The following is a 20,924-nucleotide window of genomic DNA, read 5'->3' as shown; positions in this document are numbered from 1 at the left end:
AAACTCCCAGCGTGAAGACGCCTGCATGGGTCTCCTAGGGGTTTTGTAAGTGGGAGACTTCAAGGTCAGAGGCGTTGAAAGCCACTGACACACAAGCTCTTGTTATGCAGACGGGGAAGGCGAGGCCCAGAGAGGCACCTGGCGGCCCTCGTCCATGAGGGACAGCTGGCCTGTACCCAGCACTCCGAGCGCCCTTGGCTTCAGGAGCAGGAGTTGCTAAAACCAGACCCCAGCAGGGAGCCTGCCAAGACCAGAGAGCAGGCGGTGGTGTGGGCCGGGCAAGGAGGTTCAGGGACTCTGTCTGTGACCGGGGTGTGGAAGACACTGGCCACATGTCTGAGGGCCACCAGCTGCCCCCACACCAAGCTGTGTGGCTTCCCTGGGCTACACCTGCCCGGCCAATCTGTCTGTCTGTGGCAGGGCCTGAATCTTTCCTTGGCCTTCCAGAAGGCCGGGACCAGCTGGAGGGCGCACCTGGGGAGGGAGGGCCCCTCTGCCAGGCAGATGCTGCCCTCTGCTGGAGCCAAAGGGAAGCCTATTCAGGGCCTAAAGCCAAACCCACGCTAGAAGACAGCAGAACTGGCCCTGTGGGTTTCCGAGACTGTGGGGCAGATGGCCTCGTCGTCCTCCCGAGGGCAGCTGGGAGTGAGGCAGCCCGATGTAGATCCCTCTACGGCACCATGTGGGGCCGAGCCTGGATCACCCACACTGGCCTCCCAAGTCCTCGGGGAGATGGCCAAGGAGGTCGCCTCGGCCAGCCACCTCGTTTGGAACTTGGCAAGGTGGAGGCTCCGAGCGGGTGTTCCTGGCTGTCCTCTGATACACGGGGTCACCGGGCAGCAGACTCGGCTGGGGGGCAGCAGGGTTGGCATTCTTGACCTGGGTGGGCTCGACACAATAGGAGGAGCATAGACATGGTGGGAGGGAGCCGCTGGGGTCACCGTGCCTTGCACACTGAAGGCACAGCGGAGTCGCCGAGACAGACACCCCCACCCCACCCCCCCAATCGCATGGTTCAGACGTGGCCAAGCCAGACTCAGACCCCAGCCAGTGCTGCTACTTCGAAGCTTCTCCCCCAGGCTTGGAGGCCTGGTGTGGCTGGCGTGGACAGAACAGGCCCGAGGCCGGATACCAGCAGCCCCAGGGAGAGAAGCACCATTTCCTTCAGCCCCTGGTCTTGTTGTCACTGAGGAGTGAGCCCGGCACCCCTCCTCCTGAGTGGACAGGAATGCAAACACACTGGGAGAGGTGCTGGTCGGTGGGCTCTCACTCACCCTGGGGAGCCTGGCGGTCCCCGGGGCAATGAGGCCAGGCCTTGGGCCCCCGAGGGTCCTGGCTGACATGCTGCCAGCGCAGGGCTGAGGGACACCTCTCTCCCTCTCCGGGGCAGGAAGCAGGCACAGGCGGAAGGAAAGAGATGAGGGTGTCTTAGGACGAGTCAGCTGGGACGTGCTTACTGCGAGGCATCCCAGGGGTCCCACGGGCCCCTTGTGGAGAGAGACGCTAGGCATAGGGCCCAGAGGACTGAGGGGGCAGCCAGCCTGCATGGCTCTGGCCCAGAGATCTCCACAGGAGGAGACTAAAGGGCCCTGTCCCCAGAGTGCCAGGTGGGCGACAGCACCCCATTTGAGTAGCACTTTCCTTCTGGAAGCCCTGGGGTCGTGCTTGCCTGGACCTGGCTTGTCCAGACTCAGCCTGCACCCTGTTTCCCTAGGCAGCCCATGGCCAGGGAACACCCACTCCCCACCAGACGTCTCCTGGGGTAGCCTTCTCTTAGGGGGCACTCCGGCCAGGCACCACCCCTGCTGAATGGGCTCTGGCTTCCCCCGAGGGCCATGGGGAGCCGCCGTGGCTGGTCCGTGTTCAACAGGCACTCAGCAGGCGTCCCCCAGTCACAAAGCAGTCCTGGCCCTGCAAAGGCCCGACACCCTGAGACGTGCAGAAGAGGGCAGGGTCTGCACTGCTGCCCGGAGATAGCTGGGATGGGCCATGGTGTGGGCACACCCCAGCCAAGCCCCTGGGAGGAGGACAAGGCGGGTGCAGGAGGAGGGGCAGGGCTGCTTCAGGGTAACCTTGGGCGAGGACGACCCCGGCTCTGATAGCCTTGCTCAGCTTGGGTGGGGGGCTCCTGCCCACCAGCCTCTGAGAGCAGCATGGTCCAGCCAGAGGAGAGACTGGTCCCCGGCACCTCTCAGAAGGGCTTGCTGCCACTACCAAGAGCATCGCTGTTCCTGCTCCTGTCCTGATGGTGGTTATTAGTATTGCTGTTGTTGTTATTTATTATGATGGCTGTTGGCAGAACACTGGCCATAAGCCAGGCTCAATGCCAAGAATCCGACACGGAGCCCCCGAGTCAGCCTGTGGCTAGAGTGACAGCCCAGCCCAAGGTGACCCACGGTTCGGTTGGGCCTTGGGAACCCCCATCTCAGGAGTCTGTCCTTCCAGCGGGTTGGAGCCCCGGGCAGTCAGCATGTCCCTGAGGGGCTTATCTGGCCCAGCCCATCTGTCAGTGTGTCACACTGTGATGGCTGGCATGTCACAGGCACTTCAAATACCAGTAGGGTCGCCCACAGTGCACAGCTTCCAGACTGAAAGAGACTTGGAAGAAAGGCCTGGAGATGTGCTTTGGGACTACCCTACAGAGCACAGATTGGGACTCACTCTCTCAGGACCCTGAGGTCAGCGGGACAGGACAGACCGGTCACTGGAGGGGCCACCATGTCTGGTGAGCTGGGGGCTGGGAGGGGGGACATCAAAGGTGAGGGAAGCCCTCAGGGAGACAACGGGCTCCAAGAGGCTGACAGTGGGAGGAGGGGCAGGGAGGGAGGACAAGGCCAGGCAGCACCTCATGTTGCTGTGCACGTGGTGGCCAAGAGGTCACACCAGACAAGGCCACTGCCAATGGCAACAGTCACCACACCTGCTCTCCCCACAGGAGCTGAGCGAGCTAATCTGCTTGGAGAGGCCGGGGGCAGATGGCTACCCTGGATGGAGGGTTGAGCTGGGCCAGGACTGGCCATCACGTGGTTAAGACCGGGTTCCCTGCCTCGGCCCTCCCCTTCCCAGCCATGTCATTTGTGCAAAATCGTGCCACCTGTCTGAGCCTGGCTTCCCTCCCCGTGCAAGAGGACGTCTGCCCTACGGCGACAAGAGAACCTGGCCCCGCCCCGCGAAGCTGGGACGGCGATGACGGCTGGGGCTGGGGCGGTGCACGTGAGGGGCTCCTGCCCAGTGCTGTGGTCCAGCCTGCATGGCTGGGCCCGGCCCCTCTGGCATCCTCTGCGCTGGAGTCCTGCCCTCAACCCTTCAGGTCGCTGCCATCTAGTGAGGCCCCATAGCCCTGCTGCTCGGTGGCAGAGCTGGCACCTGGCCACGCACAAAGGCTCCATCAGCTCCATCCGCCGGGAGTCACAGAGCCAGACCTGAGCCTGGCTCTCTCCAACAGAGGGCTCTCCAGGCAAGGAGGAGACCCACTCCACTCACCTGCAGGTTGAGGGCCCGGGAGGAGAAGGCGGGGACACAGCAGGCCAGGATGGGGCACCAGAAGGGGGCTTTGCTCTTCTTGTCCTCCTCGGGGCACAGCCAGCCCGGCTGGTTCTCCTCCCCTACAGCAAGAGGGAGGGGGCGTGCGGCCAGTCAGGGGACGGCCTTCCTGACAGGCAGGGAGTATCCCTCCAGGCATGCACGGTGACCCGGACTCGATGACGCCCAGACTCCTTCCAGACAGGCCGGGAGTCACGACAGCAGCATGCAACCTGGGGAAACCAGTTGGGGTGCTGCTGAGTCCAGTCCACCTCCCGGGGAAAGCTGTGTGTATCACGGCAGGCCCGTGCTCCACGGGGCTTTCCAGGGGACGATTTCCTGGGCGAAGGGGCCAGGACTTCGTGCTGCACCACCAGTGGATGCTCTCAAACGAGCGACCTTTCTGCTAGTCCGGCATCATCCAGGGGCCAGCTCTACAAGACGCAGACAGACCCCTGCCTCCTCCTCCAGCCGTGGTGGGGATCAAGTGAAACCATGGATGGGAGACTGGTTCCAGACACGGACGACGACACTGAGCACACCTCCGCTGACAGGGCCCTGTCCTCGGCGGTGACCTCGAGTCCCCTGAGGTAACCCTCAAATCTAGGGAGCCATCTGACTCAGAGGTTCTCCCAAGTCCCAAGTCCAGCCAAACTCCAAACTCACTCCCATACAGCGAACCCTGACTCACAGCAACCCTGGAAGACAGGCTAGAGCTGCCCCCCAAGAGTTTCTGAGACTGCAACTCTTGATGGGGTGTGGGAAGCCTGGTCTCTCTCCTGCCGGGCATATGTCGTTTTCAAACTGCTGACTGTGCAGTTAGCCGGCCAGCCGTAACCACCTTGCGCCGACCACAAGTCCCCAGGGAGGTGCGCAGCATGTGCATTAAAGTGCCTAAGAAGGAACCCATGCATCTATGGTCAACTGATTGTTAACGTGGAGACTGAGCCCCCTCACTGGGGAAAGAAGCCTTTTAAATAAATGATGCCAGGAAATTGGATTTCTACATGCAGAAAAAAAGAGTTGGGATCCTTGCCTCGTACCAAACCTAAAAATGAATTCAAAATGGATCAAAGACCTAAAGGTACCACTAAAACCATACACTTCTTCAAAGGACCAGCAGGGGCAATGCTGCCAGGCCACGTTTGCAATAATGAAACACCATAACCAAAACACAAAAGAAATCGATGGGACTGCATATACACCGTAACGTTTTGTGCATCAAAAGACTTGAACGGGGGTGGGGGGAGTGACGAGTCAAGCCATCAGCTGGGAGCAATGTCTTCAGCGGCCGTAGAGCCACCAAGAACCGAGTAACGGGTGACACGTGAAACTTGGCCGCCAAGAGTTAAAGACGCAGATGCAGCTCGGGGTGTGGGAAGACGGGAGTCCCACTGCCTGTGGGACTGCAAGTAACAGAGTGGCCTTGGCTCAGCAAACTGAACAGAGCTACCTGCCACCTGACCCAGCAACTCCCGTCTCGGTCTATACCCGCTGTACCCGGGCGCCAGAAGCAGAGAGGCAGTGGCTCCTACACCAGCACTCACCACAGCCCTGGTCACAATCACCCAAAAGGGGAGGAACCCAAATGCCCATCGACAGTCAAAGGGATGAATAAAATGAGCCCATCCGTACGGCAGAATGGGAAATGAATTCCTACTGTGCTATGAACAGTCTGAAAAAATTATGCTGAGCGGAATAAACCAATCAGAAACCAGATAGTGTATGACCTTACTGATACTTATACATGTATAAAAGATGGTGGAGCCCGGAGTTTGTTGGTGGGAGAGGCAAAGGGAGAAAGCGGGGAGGTAACGGTAATGGGAAAGTCGTATTGCTCACGGGCTGTGCAGAGACTTTCAACAGCATCTTGTGCGTCGACCTCACTCCAATCCCCGCTCCACACCACCTGGCACCTGGCACCTGGCGGAGACCACTGTGGCCCTCTGCTTCCAGGCAGTGCAGTACTCAGCGCACACAGGGTCCACCAGTCAGGAACCCCATCCGGAAGCTACGTCACAGCGGTTAACAGGTACGACAGCGTGTTAGGTAGTAGATGACTGACTAAGGGATGTCACGGGAAAGGTCAGGTAGCAAGGGGAGGTGAGGGCAGGCGTGCTGTAATTGCCACCAATGAGTTGAACACCTATAAAAGAGTTGCATTGGCAAACCTTGTGTGATAAACTTCACTTGATTCACAGTAGTTTTAAAAAGGTGTGTGATAGATACATTTGCAGTAATGAGGCCCCACCACCACCAGAAAACAGAACCAAAGAGGAGCGAGCGGCTGACGCCGTTTATGTGCAACCAAGTAACTCCTGGGATGGGGTTCCCTGGCTTGGAGGCTGAAGGTGGCAAATCCATGGGACACACCCATCAGTTGACCTCATCACACGATTAGTGTTTCTGGTCTACCTCACAGTGTGTTGCGTATCGCCCGGGGACGTAAAATCCTGCAAGCAGCCGCCCAAGGCTCAACCACTGGTCCTTATGCAGCCGCAGCAGCGGAGGGAAAAGGAGAGGAGAAGTCAGGAAACAGAATGTGCAGCTAATTGCCGCCACGGATAACTGCGTCCTCTGCCAAGAAATCCCGGGAACCGGACGGTGCCCCACCATCCTGACTGCGCCTGCAGACCAAGGGTTCCACAAAGAGCCCTGGTCAAAGGGAGGGAATGCAGAGCAGAATTTAAAATGCTCATAGACTCCATCCTGTCTGAAGCCCAGGAGGATGGATGCGCCCCTGAAACGACTTCACAGTTTCTTTAAACCTTAGGCCAAGACTATTCCTTAACGGCCAACAGGAGTTTAGCCTGAGCCACTGCGGCCAAGGCCATTCCAACCCACAGTAACAGCGTCTCCATGGGGTTCCATCTTTCTCCCGCGGAGCCGCGGCGGGGGAGCTTCACTGGGCAGCCTGTGGACGGCAGTCCAGGGCTCAGGCCACTTCACTAACTAGTAAGAAGGTGGCCCTGAGCACTGTGCTCATAAAGATAGCTAACCCGCTGTCCCTGATTCAATTCCGACCCCTGGCTTCCCAATGTCGGCTTCTGAGACTTCAAGTCTTTACTTGAAGGAGCAGCTGGTGGGTTTGAACAGTCGAACTGGCGGTCAGCAGCCCAAACGGAACCCACAGCCCCACCATGGCTCCCGAAGGACCATCTATATGGGACCAAACTGGCGATAGTAATCCCACAGATTAGATGGGAACCTTGGGGGATGGTGAGCTCAGGCTAACGGAAGAGGGACAACTCGGGAGAGGAGGGTGAACAGGGCCATCCGCCTTGAAGGCTGTGACCCCTGTCACGGCACTGGACTCTGGAAGAGCTGGAGGGGCGATGTTTGGCTATGGATGGCCACAGTGACCGAATGGAGACAGTTCAGAGGGAAAGGGGGACTTGGCTAGGTCGCCTGGTCTGCTTTGGAGGCAGCTCGGCCGGACTCCCAAAGTAGCACTCTTCACGTTCTTCCAGGGGGCCTGCTCCGTCAGAAGGTCCAAGGACACAGGCCAGGTCACCTGAATGACCGGGAGGAGGTAGCTGGGCTGGGAGGCCAGGGTTTCTGGACAGAGCGGAACACAAGGGGTGAGAGTGACCACTGACGCAGTGCCATGTGGCCCGGGACCTAGAGCTCTGCCAAGGGGACAACCGCCTTCCCGGCCACCTCACACGGCCTGCCTGAGCGAGGGTCAGCTCAATCCACTGAGTGCCCACCGGCCACTTGGGGCCTCTGGACGGGTCTTCCCTACTAACAACCACCCCTGCTGCGCAGGGTCAGGCTGGGGGTCAGGCTCTCCGCACCCTGGAGACCAGCGGGGGAGACCCAGACAAGCTAGGCCCTGCCACCACTGTGAAGGAGTCAATGTGGGGAGACCAGCAGGCCAAGGCCAGCCCAGCACTGCACCGTGGGCATCACTGCAACTGACTGGCCCTGTGTGCACAGCTCGACAGGGCACATAGCCTGTCCCGCACGCTGCCTCCTTCCACCTGCACAACTGGACGCACCTCCAGCCCAGCTGTCAGAGCCAGGTCAGACTCCTAGTGATTTGTGCACTCTGTCAGAGCAGGACAGTTGCTCCCCGGGGCTTTCGGGGGCTGACTATGCACGAGTGGAAAGCCAGGCCTTTCTTCCGCACTACCTCTGGGTGAGCCCCAACATCCACCCTTCTGCTAGCAGTCATGGACACCACCCAGGAGCTCCCCAGACACTGAGTTGATCCCAACTCATGGTGGCCCTCAGCAGGGTGCCCACAGTTATAATCTGGACAGGGCAGACAGCTTCAACATTCTCCTGCAGAGCGGCTGGTGGGTTTGAACTGCCGGCCTTTCCGGACAATGCCACCAGGGATCCTCCACAGGCACCACAGGGAGGCCAGCCCCATAGCACAGCTGGGAAGCAGAGGCTCAAGACAGGTCCTGTGGGGCGCCCTGTGGCAGGGCCTGCAACTCTGTGGCCGTGGCAGCGGGGATGCGCCCTGTGGATGGGGCCAGCCATCAGGACCCACGAGCAGCCCCGTAGACAAGGCCCTGCACACGCGCAAGAGCCCCTCCCTCCCTGAGGGGTGCTCTCTAGGAACTGCCTCAGCCAGACGGAGCCCCCCTGAAGCACACTCACCCTGCGGTTCCTCGCCTGGGCTCAGAGTGCAGCCTGACTCCCCTGCCCTGCCCTGCACCGCGGCACCCACCCGCCCCAGCTCATTTCAGGTGCTGCTCCCCTCCACCCCCTCACACCCAGAGCCCATCAAGTGCTGGCAATTGATTATTATATATACATTGTAATGATCCGAGCTTCTCCATCCAGATGGTGCCTTCGCTGCCTGCAATTGGGGACGTTAAAAGGAAATGGAGTTGCTGCTCCCCATCTGCCACGGCCATTGTTCCCGCCACAAAACCCGAGCGGCTGAGACCAAATTAGAAGGCTGTTTCCACTGAAAAGTGAAAGCCCGCCTGGGATCAGCGACATTAAGAGCTGGCGCCGACAATGGGATGACAGAGATTCCTCACGAACATTAAACGGGGGCTTATTTAGCACCCTGAGATGTTCTCCCATGCCCTCTGCACAGAAACTGACACACCAGGGCCGAGGGGGCCCCGTGGCTCCCCCAAGCCCTCCCGCCAGTGGGGCTGACTGCTAAGGAGAACAGGCAAATCCCACGTCGGCCTCAGGCCCGCTGTGCAAGGCTGAGCAGGAGACGTGCCTCTCTGAGCCTGCTGCCAGGTCTGCAAAGCCAGGAGAGTCGTCCCCACCCTTTGAAGCAGTTGTGAGGCACGGAAGGGGCAAGCCTAGTGCCCAGCATACAAACGGGCACCGAGGTCATCCATGAGCCAAAACCTTCTGACCACCAAACAGTCATTTGGCTGAAGTAGACAAGAACGTCTGCCTTTAAGATCTCGCCATCTGGGGCCAAACGGGCAGCAACTCCTTAGAAAGATCGCATGGGAGGCTGGGAGGCCGTGAGTGAATGTGTGGGAAGCCCCAGTCACACATGGAGCGGCTAACCCCGAGGTCAGTAGTTCTAAACCGCCAGCCGCTCCCAGGGAGAAAGACGAGGCTCTCTACTCCCATGAAGAGTCACCATCTCAGAAACCCACAGGGGCAGTTCGACCCCGTCCTCCAGGGTCGCCGTGAGTCAGCATCGACTCCGCAGCTGGGAGTTTGTTTCCTGGCTAGGAGGGGGAGGGGAAGGGGGTTGTTATGTGTCTGTGGGGAGGAGTGGGGAGAGAAGGGTCCCTGAGGCGGACATGCAGGAATGGCTGAAGGGGTGTGTGTTCAGCTGAGTATGTTCTCCACTGCAGCAGCAAAGGGAATTGCTGTTAATGATGTGCCCACGTGCTGGGGCAGGGCAGAGATTGGTATGCCCATATGCCAACCAGAAGACTGGAGTTCTGAGTCCACGCAGAGGGGCACAGGAAGAAAGTCTTGGTAAGCTGCCTGCACTGACAACCCCGTGGGGTGCCGTCCTGCTCAGAGTGAACTTGGTGCCCTGTGGGCGGTGACAAGAGGGGACCCCACTAGTCCATTACCAAGGACTACTGCCCGTGGGCCCCCCAGCAGCACCTGGCCAAGCCCTCCTCTGGCTGTGCTGTGTCCCCAGCCAGTCCTTTCCGAGGTGGACAGCCCAGGGCTCGTCCCTTCCTCCCTGAGCCGCCTCCAAGGCCCGTCATGCCCACTCACACTCTGGGGCTTTGGCCAGCAGGTCCCTGTGCTGAGCAGCTGTGAGGGGGGGCTTGCGGGTGGCTTCACACACATCTGTCCCAGAACTTCCCTCACAGCCAAGCAGGCAGCAGGGGCTGGCTCTCCTGGCACCTTCTGTGCCCACCACCACCCCAGGCTGGACCAAGGAGCCCCTCCTTGTCCCCATTCTCAGATTAAGCATTGAAGCTGGTATCTAAAGCCAAACCCACTACCACCCAGTCGCTGCCAACTCATGGTGATGCCGGCCCCCCGAGCCGGCCTTCCTCAGCAGTGCTCAGGATGCACACATCGTACCAGGGCTTTCTTCTGCGGCACAGTCGACTGGGTGAGTGCACCGCCAACCCTCAGGTCCACAGTTGACCACAGACTAGGCCTCCACAACATCTAGAGGTTGAATCCTGCAGTCGTGGCCACAGAGCAGGGACGGGGCAGGGCGAGAGCTGAGCCCAGGAGCATGGCTCCATTACCCTGGGGGTCCCGAGATCACAAAGTCCAAGCCCAGACAGCACTGTGGGTGTCAGCCCACCCCTTTCACCAACAGGAGGGAAAACAGGGATTCTGGGACCGTGCACGGCGGTGGTCCCCACACTCCCCAGGATCCCCACCCTGCCACAGGGCAGAGCTGTTCCACACAGCCCAGTCCTAGGCTCCCTGCCCCACCTAGAATGAAGATCTCCACCCACAGAAGTGAATGAGTAGTCACAACGAGACAAGGGGGGAGCAGTTAAAGGAAGAGCATCCTTTGTGAATAAATGTTCTTAACGTATTTCTAACAGACTTATATTAACACCCCCAACCCCATAACCAGACACTGCAGATTTTTTTTAAAAAACCTTGAAAAATAAAAGGAACAAATTATTCAAGCCCCAGGGGACCCTAGGCAATCAATCAAGATTCTAAAGGACTCCCCTTCCCTTAGAATGTGTCCTGCAGTGAGCGTGCATCCCGCCCCAAGCCCCTCTGGGCCAAGTGGCTCTGGTTCTGAAAGCAGACATTCACACAGGGCCCTGGGTCCACACAGTGAGGAGGGGCACTGTGAGGTTGGGGTCTGGCCATCCTGAAGGTGGAATTCCCATAGTCCTCTGCAGGTCTGGGCAGCCTCCGCCTCAGCCCCTGAGTGGCTATCCCCATCCTCTGAGGACACGGGCACCCAGAAGCATCGGAGCAGACGAAGGACACCAGCATCAGGTTGAAGAGGGTCTGCCCCTGGGCCTCGTTCCTCAGATCCCAGCCTCCTCCTCCTGCACTGCCTAGCCTCCACTCCTACCCCCCCTCCCCACATCCAACACCACCACCACCTATACACACAGCAGCCATAAGGGTCTCCTGAAAGGGTAAGAGGATCCAGACTTGAGTCAGCTTGAAATACTACAGTGAGGAGCTCTCCATTGAGCCCAGAATAAATCCCACACAGCACACCCTAGCTTCCCGGAAAACCCACTCCCATAGCTTCCCTGCTACAAGCTCTGGCCACGTTGGTCTCCATGTCCTCACCCCAGGCCCTTGGCACGTGCTGTTTGTTCCCCACACCTGCAGGACTTTGCCCCAGGTGGCCGTGCAGTTTCAGATCGCCATTTCCCTGTCCCCTCCCAGATGCCTTCTCTGACACCCACTCCCGACCCCCACATTTGTGGCAGTTCCATCTGCCCGCAAGCTTCACGGTGACCACGCCACCAGCTCTCCCCACATCTGCTCCTGACCCGGTGACAGCCTGCTCTCTGAACTGTGCGCTCCTCAGGGCCAGGGCGCCTGCTCTTACCATTGCTACATCCCATGCCAGCATTACTACAGACTCCAATACAGATTGCATTCACGGGAGCCTGGGATGAAGGGCCCTGCTGAATTCCAAAAAATATGGAAGCGATGCTTAGAAACATACGATTGTATAAAAAGATTGTACCAAAGACACAACCAAAATCAAACAATGATCCTACGACTGGCTGGACCTGTCCAGTTGGGAATCTAGTGACATTGGAGGAGGCTGGCTGCCCAGCCTCTGAGCCCCAGCTCTGCACCTTCCTGCTGTGTGACTGGAGGTAAGTCCTGCACCTCTCTGGGCCTTGAATGTTCACAACAGACTTGCCTCGAAGCACTAAAGATGGTGTAAATAGAAATGCTCACCAGGACTGCGCTGTCCTGGGGGTGGGGGGGTGGGGAGGGTCACAATTCCAAAACTCTTGATTGAGCATTGGGGAATGGGAGGGTGAGGTGTTTATTTAGATCTAACGCATCCACCAAGACTCCAGCCTTTCAAGGCTGGCCCTTCCCTGGTCTCCGCGTGGTCTGTGGGGGCTGCCACGCCACCGTCTGCTCTTAGAAAGGCCTCATTAGGCCCCTCCAGCAGAAAGCCAACCCAGGCCCCTCAGCAGCCACTCATCATTCTCCACGCCCCGGCCCCTGGCAGCCACTGACGGACTTCCAGTCGCCTCATCCATTTCCGGATGGGGAAACCGAGGCGCAGACAGAGAAGTGGTGACCCAAGGCCACATGAAGCAGATCGGGGCCCTTGGAACTCAGAATGCCACCTCCCTGCAGCCCACAGCCCCCCTGAGCCCCCTGTCCCCGACGCCCACACACGCACCTTCCCCAGGCCTCACTTCTCTGCACCCCGGAATGTATTTACTCACGGAGCCCGATCTTGGCCAGGTGCAGCCGGTTCACCCAGGAGATCTTGCTGAGGGGGTTGGGGGTGATGAAGACCACCATGAAGCTGATGGGGCGGCCTGACCTGTGGGGAGAAGGGCGGTGGGAGCCTGAGTACCTGGTGCCGGGGCCTGCCTCCCCTTGGGCCGTCGCATGGCTGGCCCCAAGACTACATGCCCACCCCCACCCCCGCCGTGGAGCACCTCCATTGCATGACAACCAGAGTCCTGTGCCAAGCAATGGCTCTGGGCTCCCTCTGCCCAGAGCGGCCTTTGAAGGGGGTCCTCCCAGCTCAGCCAGGCTTGGGCAGCACCAGCAAGGACCAGGCTGATCACTCGTTCACTCGTTCATCCATCCATCCTTCCATCCAGCCATCTGTCCATAAGTACCTACTAGGTGCCCACAGTGGCTCCCTTCAGGGCAATCCCGCCTCCCTGGGGGCCCAGTCCAGGAGCAGCCCCTCTCTCACTTGTCGGGTTTCCCTGGCAGCAGGAGCCGGAGGCGGCACTTGTTAGCCGAGTGGATCTCCTCCTCCTTCACCCGCATCAGCCTCTGCAGGGCCAGGCACCAGTCCTGAGCCACGGTCATGTTCAGGTTCTGGGGGGGAAGGCAGTGAAGTCACCTATGGCCCAGCAGCCACGTGGCCACCCCAAGGGGAGAAGAACAGGGGCAGGGGGCTGTGGCGCCTCAGACTGGGCCTCTTCCTCAGACGCGGGCAGGAAGCCCACTCCCCATGCTCCAGCCTTCCTCTCAGCCTGTCTCGAGTTGCAGGACATGCAGGCCGAGCCCAGACCCAGGGCCATACACCGGACCTCCAGGGGGGTCTTTGAGGAGGAAGGGGTGCGGGCGGCCCCGCCGCAGCGGGTAGAGTACCACATACCTGGTAGGTGCCGTGCAGCGTGCTGATGAGAAGTGTTATCTGCTCCACCACGGCCAAGTCCTTCTGCAGGTCCTGCAGCTCCTGGAAGAGGCGCGGGGGGCCCAGGTACACCTTGTCTGGGCAGATAAGAGACCGGCTCAGGCTAAGAATGGGGAGGGGGCTGACCCAAAACCAGAGCTGTCGCCTGGACGACTTGGCACTAGAGATTTGGAAGAAAACGTTGCTCAGGCCAAGCCCTGAGGGAGCTCCCAGCCTGGCTGGGAGAACAGAGGCAGTCACAGGGCACGCCCTCCAAGGATCATGGGAAACCAGAAGACTTAAGAACCCAAGGGCTAGGAGAGCTGAGGGGCCTCCTTGGGGTCGGGAGTCGGATGGGCACTGCCAAGGGGGGAGCTGGTTCATGCAAAGGCCCAGCGGCCTCCGAAAGACTGGAGGGCAAGGTGTTCAGAGGGGACCCAGGCTCTATGCCAGGTGCTGAAGACCCGGCAGCAGAAGATGCTGGGGCAGTGGGACGGTGATGGGGGACATCCAAACTTAGGCATGGCACGAAGGGGCCAGCAAGAGAGAACAGGCAGGACCATCAGGACAGGCCCGGGGGCGGGGGAGTGGTTCTTAGAAACCAGGGTTTCTCAAGCTGAGCTCTTCAGGAATCCCCGTGCCGTGGCTATTCTGAGTCCATTCTGGCTCCTGACAACCCTACAGGACGTGGTGGAACTGCCCCTGGGTTTTCTGGGACTCCAACTCTTTCTGGGAATAAAATGCTTCATCGTTCTTCCTCGGAGCAGCTGGTGGTTTCAAACCGCTGACCCTGAGGTTAGTCGGCAACCCAAGTGCTGACCCACCATCAGGGAGCCTGGTATTTCCAGATGCTGGGTGCACACGCTGAGTCACCGGCAGCAGAAGGCTGTGCAGGCACTCTGGGCCGCCTGGTGTGAGGGGCCAAACATCTGCAGGGTCAGCACCTAGCAGGCGCTTCCATGGTCACCAGGGTGGGGTCAAAGAACAGAGGCAGTGCTTGCGGTGGAAGCACGTGCACACCCCGGTGAATGACAGGCTGGGCTCTGTCCATACTCGGGAAGGCGCCCACGGTGCTGGCAGGGCCAAGGGTCCTCACACTGAGCACCAGTCACCACCGCAGAGGGATGTCGTCTGCCTGGACTTTACAGTTTGGTGGCTTTTCCATTTTTATTCAGTTTGTGCATTTTATCTCGACTCTGTGGTTGTTCCAGTGGGGTATAAACCAAGTGCACTATACCCAACTCTAAATTCCACATATCTGAACACCGACCCGGTGAGAACTGCAGGAGCCCTGCGGGGCTTCCACAAGCCGCTTCCGCCCCTGTATGGGGAGGGAGAACACGCTACAGACAGACGGCAGACGGCACAGCAGCGGCAGCATGTGCGGGAAAGGCGCCTGGAGCAGCGGCCCTCGAGGGGCAGGCGTGAGAGCAGAGGCAGAAGGTGGCTCTGAGGAATGAGCCCAGGGGCAAGAGGGACACTTCCCAGGGAGGCTCCTGTGAAGAACGGATCTGCAGACCAGCTCTCCCTGCCCATAGAGCTGGGAGAGAGGCGTGCTTCCTGGCTGTGGGCACAGCTGCATGCTCCCCCTGCCCCCCTCCAACCCCGACCGGAGTTGATGGTGCAATCGTGGCCTCAGATTTTCCAGAACTGCGGGCGGGAGCCCCGTGGGGCACCCCGGGGTCAGGCCGGTGGAAGGGGAACTGAAACCAAGTGTCCCCAGTCTGTGGAAGGTGCTGTCAGACCCCACGTTCAGTTATTCCCGTGCTCAGCACCCATCCTTCGCCCAGCAGATGTCTGGTGGCGCCCTGGGTACCAGGCCCCTCTCGGTCAGGCCTGTGGGGCTGGGAGCCTGCAAGGCCCAGAATGAGGCTAGGGCTTCACCCTCAGGGTCATGGGCACCACAGTCAGACTTGGGGGCTGTGGGGGTCACATGCAGATCTGATGTGCTCTGGGCGGGCGGTGGACCAGCACGAGGGGACAACGCTGAGGGAGCAGAGGAAACAGGAAGCTGAGACAGCGGGAGGAGCAGCAGGAGGGGCATGGAGGAGCCTCCTGGGCCAGGAAGAAGTGTGGAGGCCTTCCAGGAGGAGCTGCCAGGCGCCACCTGGAGTAGCCAGGGTTCTCATGTCCAGAGTGTGGGGAATAGTCAGGACAGGGGCAGGAGGGAACTGAGGTTTGGAGAGGTGGCCCACAGGGAGGCCGCCGATGGGCAGGTGCTGGAGCACACACTGGCTCAGAGACCCTGGGCCTGAGTGTGAGGCCGAGTGTCCATGTGAAGGTGGGGGGTGCTCAGTGGGTGAGCAGACGTGTGAACATGTGTGTGAGCATGTGTACAGGTATCTGGGGGGAGTACTTCAAGTGTGGGCAGAGGTGTGTGTGAGTGTGCATGTGTGTGTATGTGTGTGTGTCAGCCTAGGGTAGTGCTCAGTGTGTGAGCAGAGGTGTGTGTGTGTGTGTGCAAATAAGTGCGTGCATGCGTGCAGGTGTCTGCATAAAAGTGAGGGTGCACAGCATGTAGCCAGAGGTGTATGTGAGTGTGTGTCTCTGTGTGTGTACACGCACGTGCGCACGAGTGCGGATGGGGGTGCTCAGTGTGTAGGCAGAAGGGTGTGTTTGTGTGCATGTGTGTGAGCATGTGTGGGTGTGTCTGCACAGGGTCGTGCTCAGCCTGTGAGCAGAGGGGTGTGTGTGTTTGTGTGTGCACGACCACGGGTGTGCACTGGCGACTGTGAGGGTGGAAAGTGGTGATCATCGTGTGAGACAGCGTGCTGGCCGGGTGAACGTGCCCACCTCTGCACGATGGGGCGGCAAAGCCCAGAGCCCCTCTGCCAAGCTGCGCTGGGGTCAGCCTGGGACCCCCGGGGGGACGGGGCACTCACTCTGAGCCTGGCTCGCGGCAGGGGTTTTCTTGGCACCGGCGTGCTGGATGAGCACGTTGTCCTTGTCGTAGCCACTGCCCTCCTGGCCCACCTCCACCACCTGCACCTGAGGCAGCGCCGTGTTCCACTTCACCACGTACCTGGGCCCCAGGGGCACCAGGCTACTGATCTCCAGCTGACCCCTGTCAGGGACAGAGACAACAAGGCCCTGGAGCGCCCACACCTTGCCCACACAGAGCCAGCCCGGCACGGCCTCAGCACACCAACCCAGCCAGGCACGTGCAGCCCAAGCATAAGGCAGAGCCAACATCCAGGCAGGCAGGGCGGGAGCTCTTGTGGAGGCAGAAGCCCCGGGGCACCAGGCTCAGCCCCAATCCCGAACCCCATGCCCCACTGAGCCCCGAGCCCCCCGCACCACCTACCTGTGGTTGGCAGGCCTGAGGGGAAAGACAAGAGGGAAGGGAGGTCATTTCTGGGACTATGTGCTCTCAAGAGGACAGAGACCCCTGGGGCCAGCACTGGATGGAAGGAGTCATGGCCAGGTGGGGACAGAGAAGCCCATAGGAGGGTCTTCTCCCCGAGGTAGGCCATGCTTCTCCCAGCAGCCTGTTAGGACACCTGCCTTGTCCCGTCACCCAAACCGCATCCCCAAGCTGGGTTACTGCCATCCCATCCCACCGTTTGCCCCAGCAGATCCTGAGTGACATGGGGGCAGAGAGGCTGTTGGCCATGTCCTTGTCCTGCACAGTGCCTGGTCATAGCAACCCGTGGACCCGTTGGTCAGCCGGCCAGAGGCACTGCTCACCAGGATCGGTGACACAGGTTGCCCTGCAAAGCCCTCATGCTGGTCGCCGACACAGGGCTAGCTCTTGTTTGGAGTTGGCACATGGTACAGTGTTAACCAACACGGGGTGGATGAGCAGATGAGAGGTGGTAGGTGGTAGGCCAGGGAGTGTGTGTTCCCAGACCCCAAGACTGAGACCAGCAGAGACAGACCCGGCAGAGATGCCTCTTGCTACTGCTCCTCCTGGGAGGAAGGAGAGGCCGGCTGGAGCAGTAGGAGGATAGACGATCTAGCTATTGTTGCTACATTGTTGTTTGCGTGATATTTTTACATGTTGTCAAATATTGAGAGCAGACATCCTCCCCCACTGGAGGAAACAAGAGCCTTGACTGTGAAGGTCACAGCTGACTGAGAAGGTCACAGCTGGAGTCCTCGGGAGCTGGCAGTGAGTGGCAATGTCTGATGCTTCCTGGCCCTGGCCGAGGCAGGATGGCAGCGAGTGATCTGCACCAGGTGGGAACAGCGCTGCTAAGAGGTCCTCGCTCGCTCCTCCGCCCCAGGTGCCCGTGGCCCCTGAAAGGTGGCCGGCTTGCTGGTGGTGGTGTCAGGTGCCATCTTGGTGCGCCCCCAAGTAGAATGCCCTCTTGGGAGTTTCTACGCTGTCATCCTTGTGGGAAGGAGCCCTGGTGGCAGAGTGGTTACGTGTTGGGCTGCCAACTGCAAGGTCATGAGTTCAAAACCGCCACTGACTCCTCGGAAGAAAGATGAGGTTTTCTACTGAGGCCAAGAGTTACAGTCTCGGAAAGCCATGGGACAGGTCTACCCTGCCCTGCGGGGTCACTACGAGTGGCAGAGTCAACTCAGTGGCAGTGAGTTTGGGGTTTGGGGGTAATATTTATAGGGTAGATCAATCCCCAGGCCCTCCTCCTGCAGAACCGCTGGTGGGCTCCAACTGCCGACCTTGGTTGGGGGGCCCCCAATTGTGAAAGGAAGTTGACTCTCTCAGCCTGTGTGTGAATTCTGAGTGGGAGGCAAGCACAGACTCCCGCTGGCCTGAGCCACGTGCTTGCTCTCATTTCCAAACCAACAGGTGGGAGGTTCAAGCCCACCGGGGGTGGGGGGTGGGTGGGGGGGCACCATGAAGGAAGGCCAAGAAGGCCCTCTGGGGCTGCTCTACTCTAAAACTGAGCTCACCACAAATCGAAACAGAGCACAGAGCGATGGGCGTGGATCTCTTAGGTGCTGTTTGGCTGGTTTTGGTTTTGACTGGGGGGGAGAGGTGCAACCCTATAGGCACCAGTTTGCAGACTCTGGTCCAAAGAATCACACTAACTCTCGCCTTCCTCCCCACCTGACCTTCACCCCGCCTCCAGATTCAAACTCAGGCACAGCCTGGCCCCTGGCCTGTCATGTCTCCACCTCGGAGCTACAGCCGGGGAGCCTGGCTCCTGTGGGCAGAAGATGTGCTGGACTGCTGAGACCTGGCCAGGGGGGAGTGGGCGTGAAGTAAAGCAGGAGTTTGGAATGGACATAGCAGGACTTGTGTATTTTCAAAGTGGGCACAGCGCCCAGGCTGCTCAGTTACCGAGTGCAAAGCCTCAGAGCAGGTGGGGTCTGGGGACCAGGGACAGAGCAGGCTAGGAGGGACGAGAGAGGAGACTGGGATACCAGAGGCAGAAACCGAGCTGGAGCCCCTTTCCTGGGCTCACTGGAAGTGGGGTCCACCAGGTGTGCCTCAGAAGAAAGGCCAGGCCATCTCCATTGAAAGCCTACAGAAGGACACTCGTATCACTCTGAGTCGGGATGGACTGGCCTGCTAAAGGGTGCTCTGCTGGGCTGGCCGCAGGGAGGCCAGTGGGGGGACTGGACAGGAAAGAGGTGACCGGGGCTGGCCGGGCTGCTTACTTGAAGTTGATGTTGGCGCAGACCAGCATGTCGTTGAGCAGGAACACCCTGCGCTCCTTGGACTTGATCAGCTGCCCACGGTCGCCATACACGGTTTCCGTCAGTGTCTCACACAGCAGCAGCTGCCGCTGGCCAGAGGTCAACAGCTGGGGGGAGGGAGGAAGGGGGAAGCACAGCAAGGTCAACACCAGCACTGTGGCCCAGGCTGTTCCCTAGCTAACCAGAGACCCACAATCCTCCCACCATGCAGTTGGGGGGTGGTTGGTCAAGCAGGGCAAGGGTCAGCGAGCCACTCCATGCATCCTGGGGTGACAGGGTGTACTGGGTTCCCTGCTCTGCTGTGTCTGACCCCCGCCATCTCGAGTCAGCCCCACGACAGCGGCACTCCACCCCAGGTGTGCCAGTCACAGGCCTGGCAGGCTGAGCTCAGGCCCTGCTCCTCCACGAGCCGGCTGCGAAGTCCTGAAGCAATCCCTTCCCTGCTGCGTGCCTGAGTTTCCCCCACGTCTCAGACCACACAAGGTAGCGTGTGACCAGGGTGCATGCAGTATGTGGAATAAAATGCAGGGTGCCTTGTTCACAGCTTATCGGGGTCCGAAGGGCACCAACTAGGCATCTTGCGGAGCTGTGAGGTCAACTCTCGGGGTGGCACTGTCCATGAGGGGAGGGATCTAAAGTGGGAGACCCTGGCATGGAAGAAGGTTCTGGTCCTGCGCCCTGACCCGCTGGGTAGCTAGGACTGTCCTGCCCTGCAGACAGACCCACTGGTCAGCCAGGCAGCTCTGAGGAGGCCAGAAGCCTCCAAGCCTCATGTACCTCAGCAGGCATTTGTCTTCTAAGCCTGGCCTCTGGGGACCCCTTCGGAGCACTGGGCTCGGCCATCAGGCCAGGGCCCCTGGGAGACAGCTTCCTTCCCCTCAGGGGTGATTTTCAGGCGGAATTCAGGAGAAACCAGCCCTGAACCTGTGACTCTGATGACAACGGTCACTTTCCTCACCATCAATTCCACCACCACCACCACCACCACCCTTGACACACACACACACACACACACACACACACACCAAGAAAAGGACAGGTCACCCCTCGGAGGAGCCCCATATCTCAAGCCAATGCACAGCCCAGAGCCTCATGTCCAGGCTGGAGCTTGGCACACTGGCTGCGTCTGTGCGCTCGCCACCCCCACACACACACCCCCCACCACCCTGGAGGGAGGCTGGCTGTTCACACTTCCCCAGAGAAAACCGAGGCCATCCCGGACAGGGTGCGCAATGCCGCAGAGGCCCTCCATGCAGCCTCTGGCTGGGTGTGGCTGGGCCAGGAGAGGACCCTGGGCTCCGGGCCCATGGGGGCCTGCTGAGCCAGCTCCTGAGACGAAGCTGGATGGGGAGCACAGCAGGCCCCAGGAAGTGCCGCCTGTGCACAGCCCACAAGGAGGACAAAGAGGTTCCTGGGCCCCTGGCACTCACCCCCATCCCTCCAGAGTTTCAGCAGAAAAAAAGCCCACAATTTCACAAACAGCCCTTAGGAGGGTCCGGAGGGGGCACGTTCTGCAATAGGCATCACAGTGGTTCCATTTCCGCCGACACCCACTTTCATATCCGCTTCTCCCGGGGGGGGGGGGTGGCCAAGGGCATGCAGAGACGGCCAGGGGGTGAGGCGGAGGCTGCAGCCACCAGCTGAAATGGTAGCCGACACATCCCCATTTCATGGATTGAGAAACTGAGGCTCGGAGAGCTGAGCCCCTCGCCCACCACCAGACAGCCATCGTCAGCACTCAGGACGTGCTGGCATGAGCTAATGGCAGCTGCAGTGCCCAGGACCCGGGTCCCCACGGGGACAAGTCGTAACTCCACTGGCTCCTGCTGCCGAGGCCGGAGAAGGGGCGGGGCCGAAGCAGCAGCCTCCCCAGAGCAAAGGCCATGGCACACACCGGCACTCTGAGAGGGACTCTGTGACTGGAGGGGGAGGCTCGTCCTGCCAGCGCTGTCCACCCAGGGCAGGGGACCAGAGGTACAGTGAAGAGGCCTTGCTCAGCGGAGCAGCTCCATCTGCCCAGCCTTCGAGAAGAACCAGGCACCTGAGCCCTATGGGCATC

General features: G+C 60.0%; 1 protein-coding gene across 3 annotated transcripts in view; it reads right to left on the bottom strand.

Moving 5' to 3' along the window:
- The window catches only part of ARHGEF10L (Rho guanine nucleotide exchange factor 10 like), a 143,234-nt gene that overhangs the window by 34,402 nt on the left and 87,908 nt on the right, over positions 1-20,924 (bottom strand). For 2 of the 3 annotated variants that reach the window (XM_075551217.1, XM_075551226.1), the window contains exons 15-21: positions 18,827-18,972; positions 16,560-16,574; positions 16,138-16,319; positions 13,238-13,353; positions 12,827-12,954; positions 12,342-12,442; positions 3,484-3,605 (exon numbers count right to left, since the gene is read on the bottom strand). In XM_075551217.1, coding sequence (XP_075407332.1) covers positions 3,484-3,605; positions 12,342-12,442; positions 12,827-12,954; positions 13,238-13,353; positions 16,138-16,319; positions 16,560-16,574; positions 18,827-18,972 — 810 coding nt within the window. The remainder of the gene's footprint in view (positions 1-3,483; positions 3,606-12,341; positions 12,443-12,826; positions 12,955-13,237; positions 13,354-16,137; positions 16,320-16,559; positions 16,575-18,826; positions 18,973-20,924) is intronic. The other variant, XM_075551234.1, reaches the window with a different exon arrangement.

This window comes from Tenrec ecaudatus, chromosome 1 (assembly GCF_050624435.1).
Source record: "Tenrec ecaudatus isolate mTenEca1 chromosome 1, mTenEca1.hap1, whole genome shotgun sequence".
In the NCBI taxonomy this organism is placed as follows: domain Eukaryota; kingdom Metazoa; phylum Chordata; class Mammalia; order Afrosoricida; family Tenrecidae; genus Tenrec; species Tenrec ecaudatus.
Note: the sequence above shows the minus strand (reverse complement) of the source record. Positions and strands in the feature narration are given on the sequence as shown.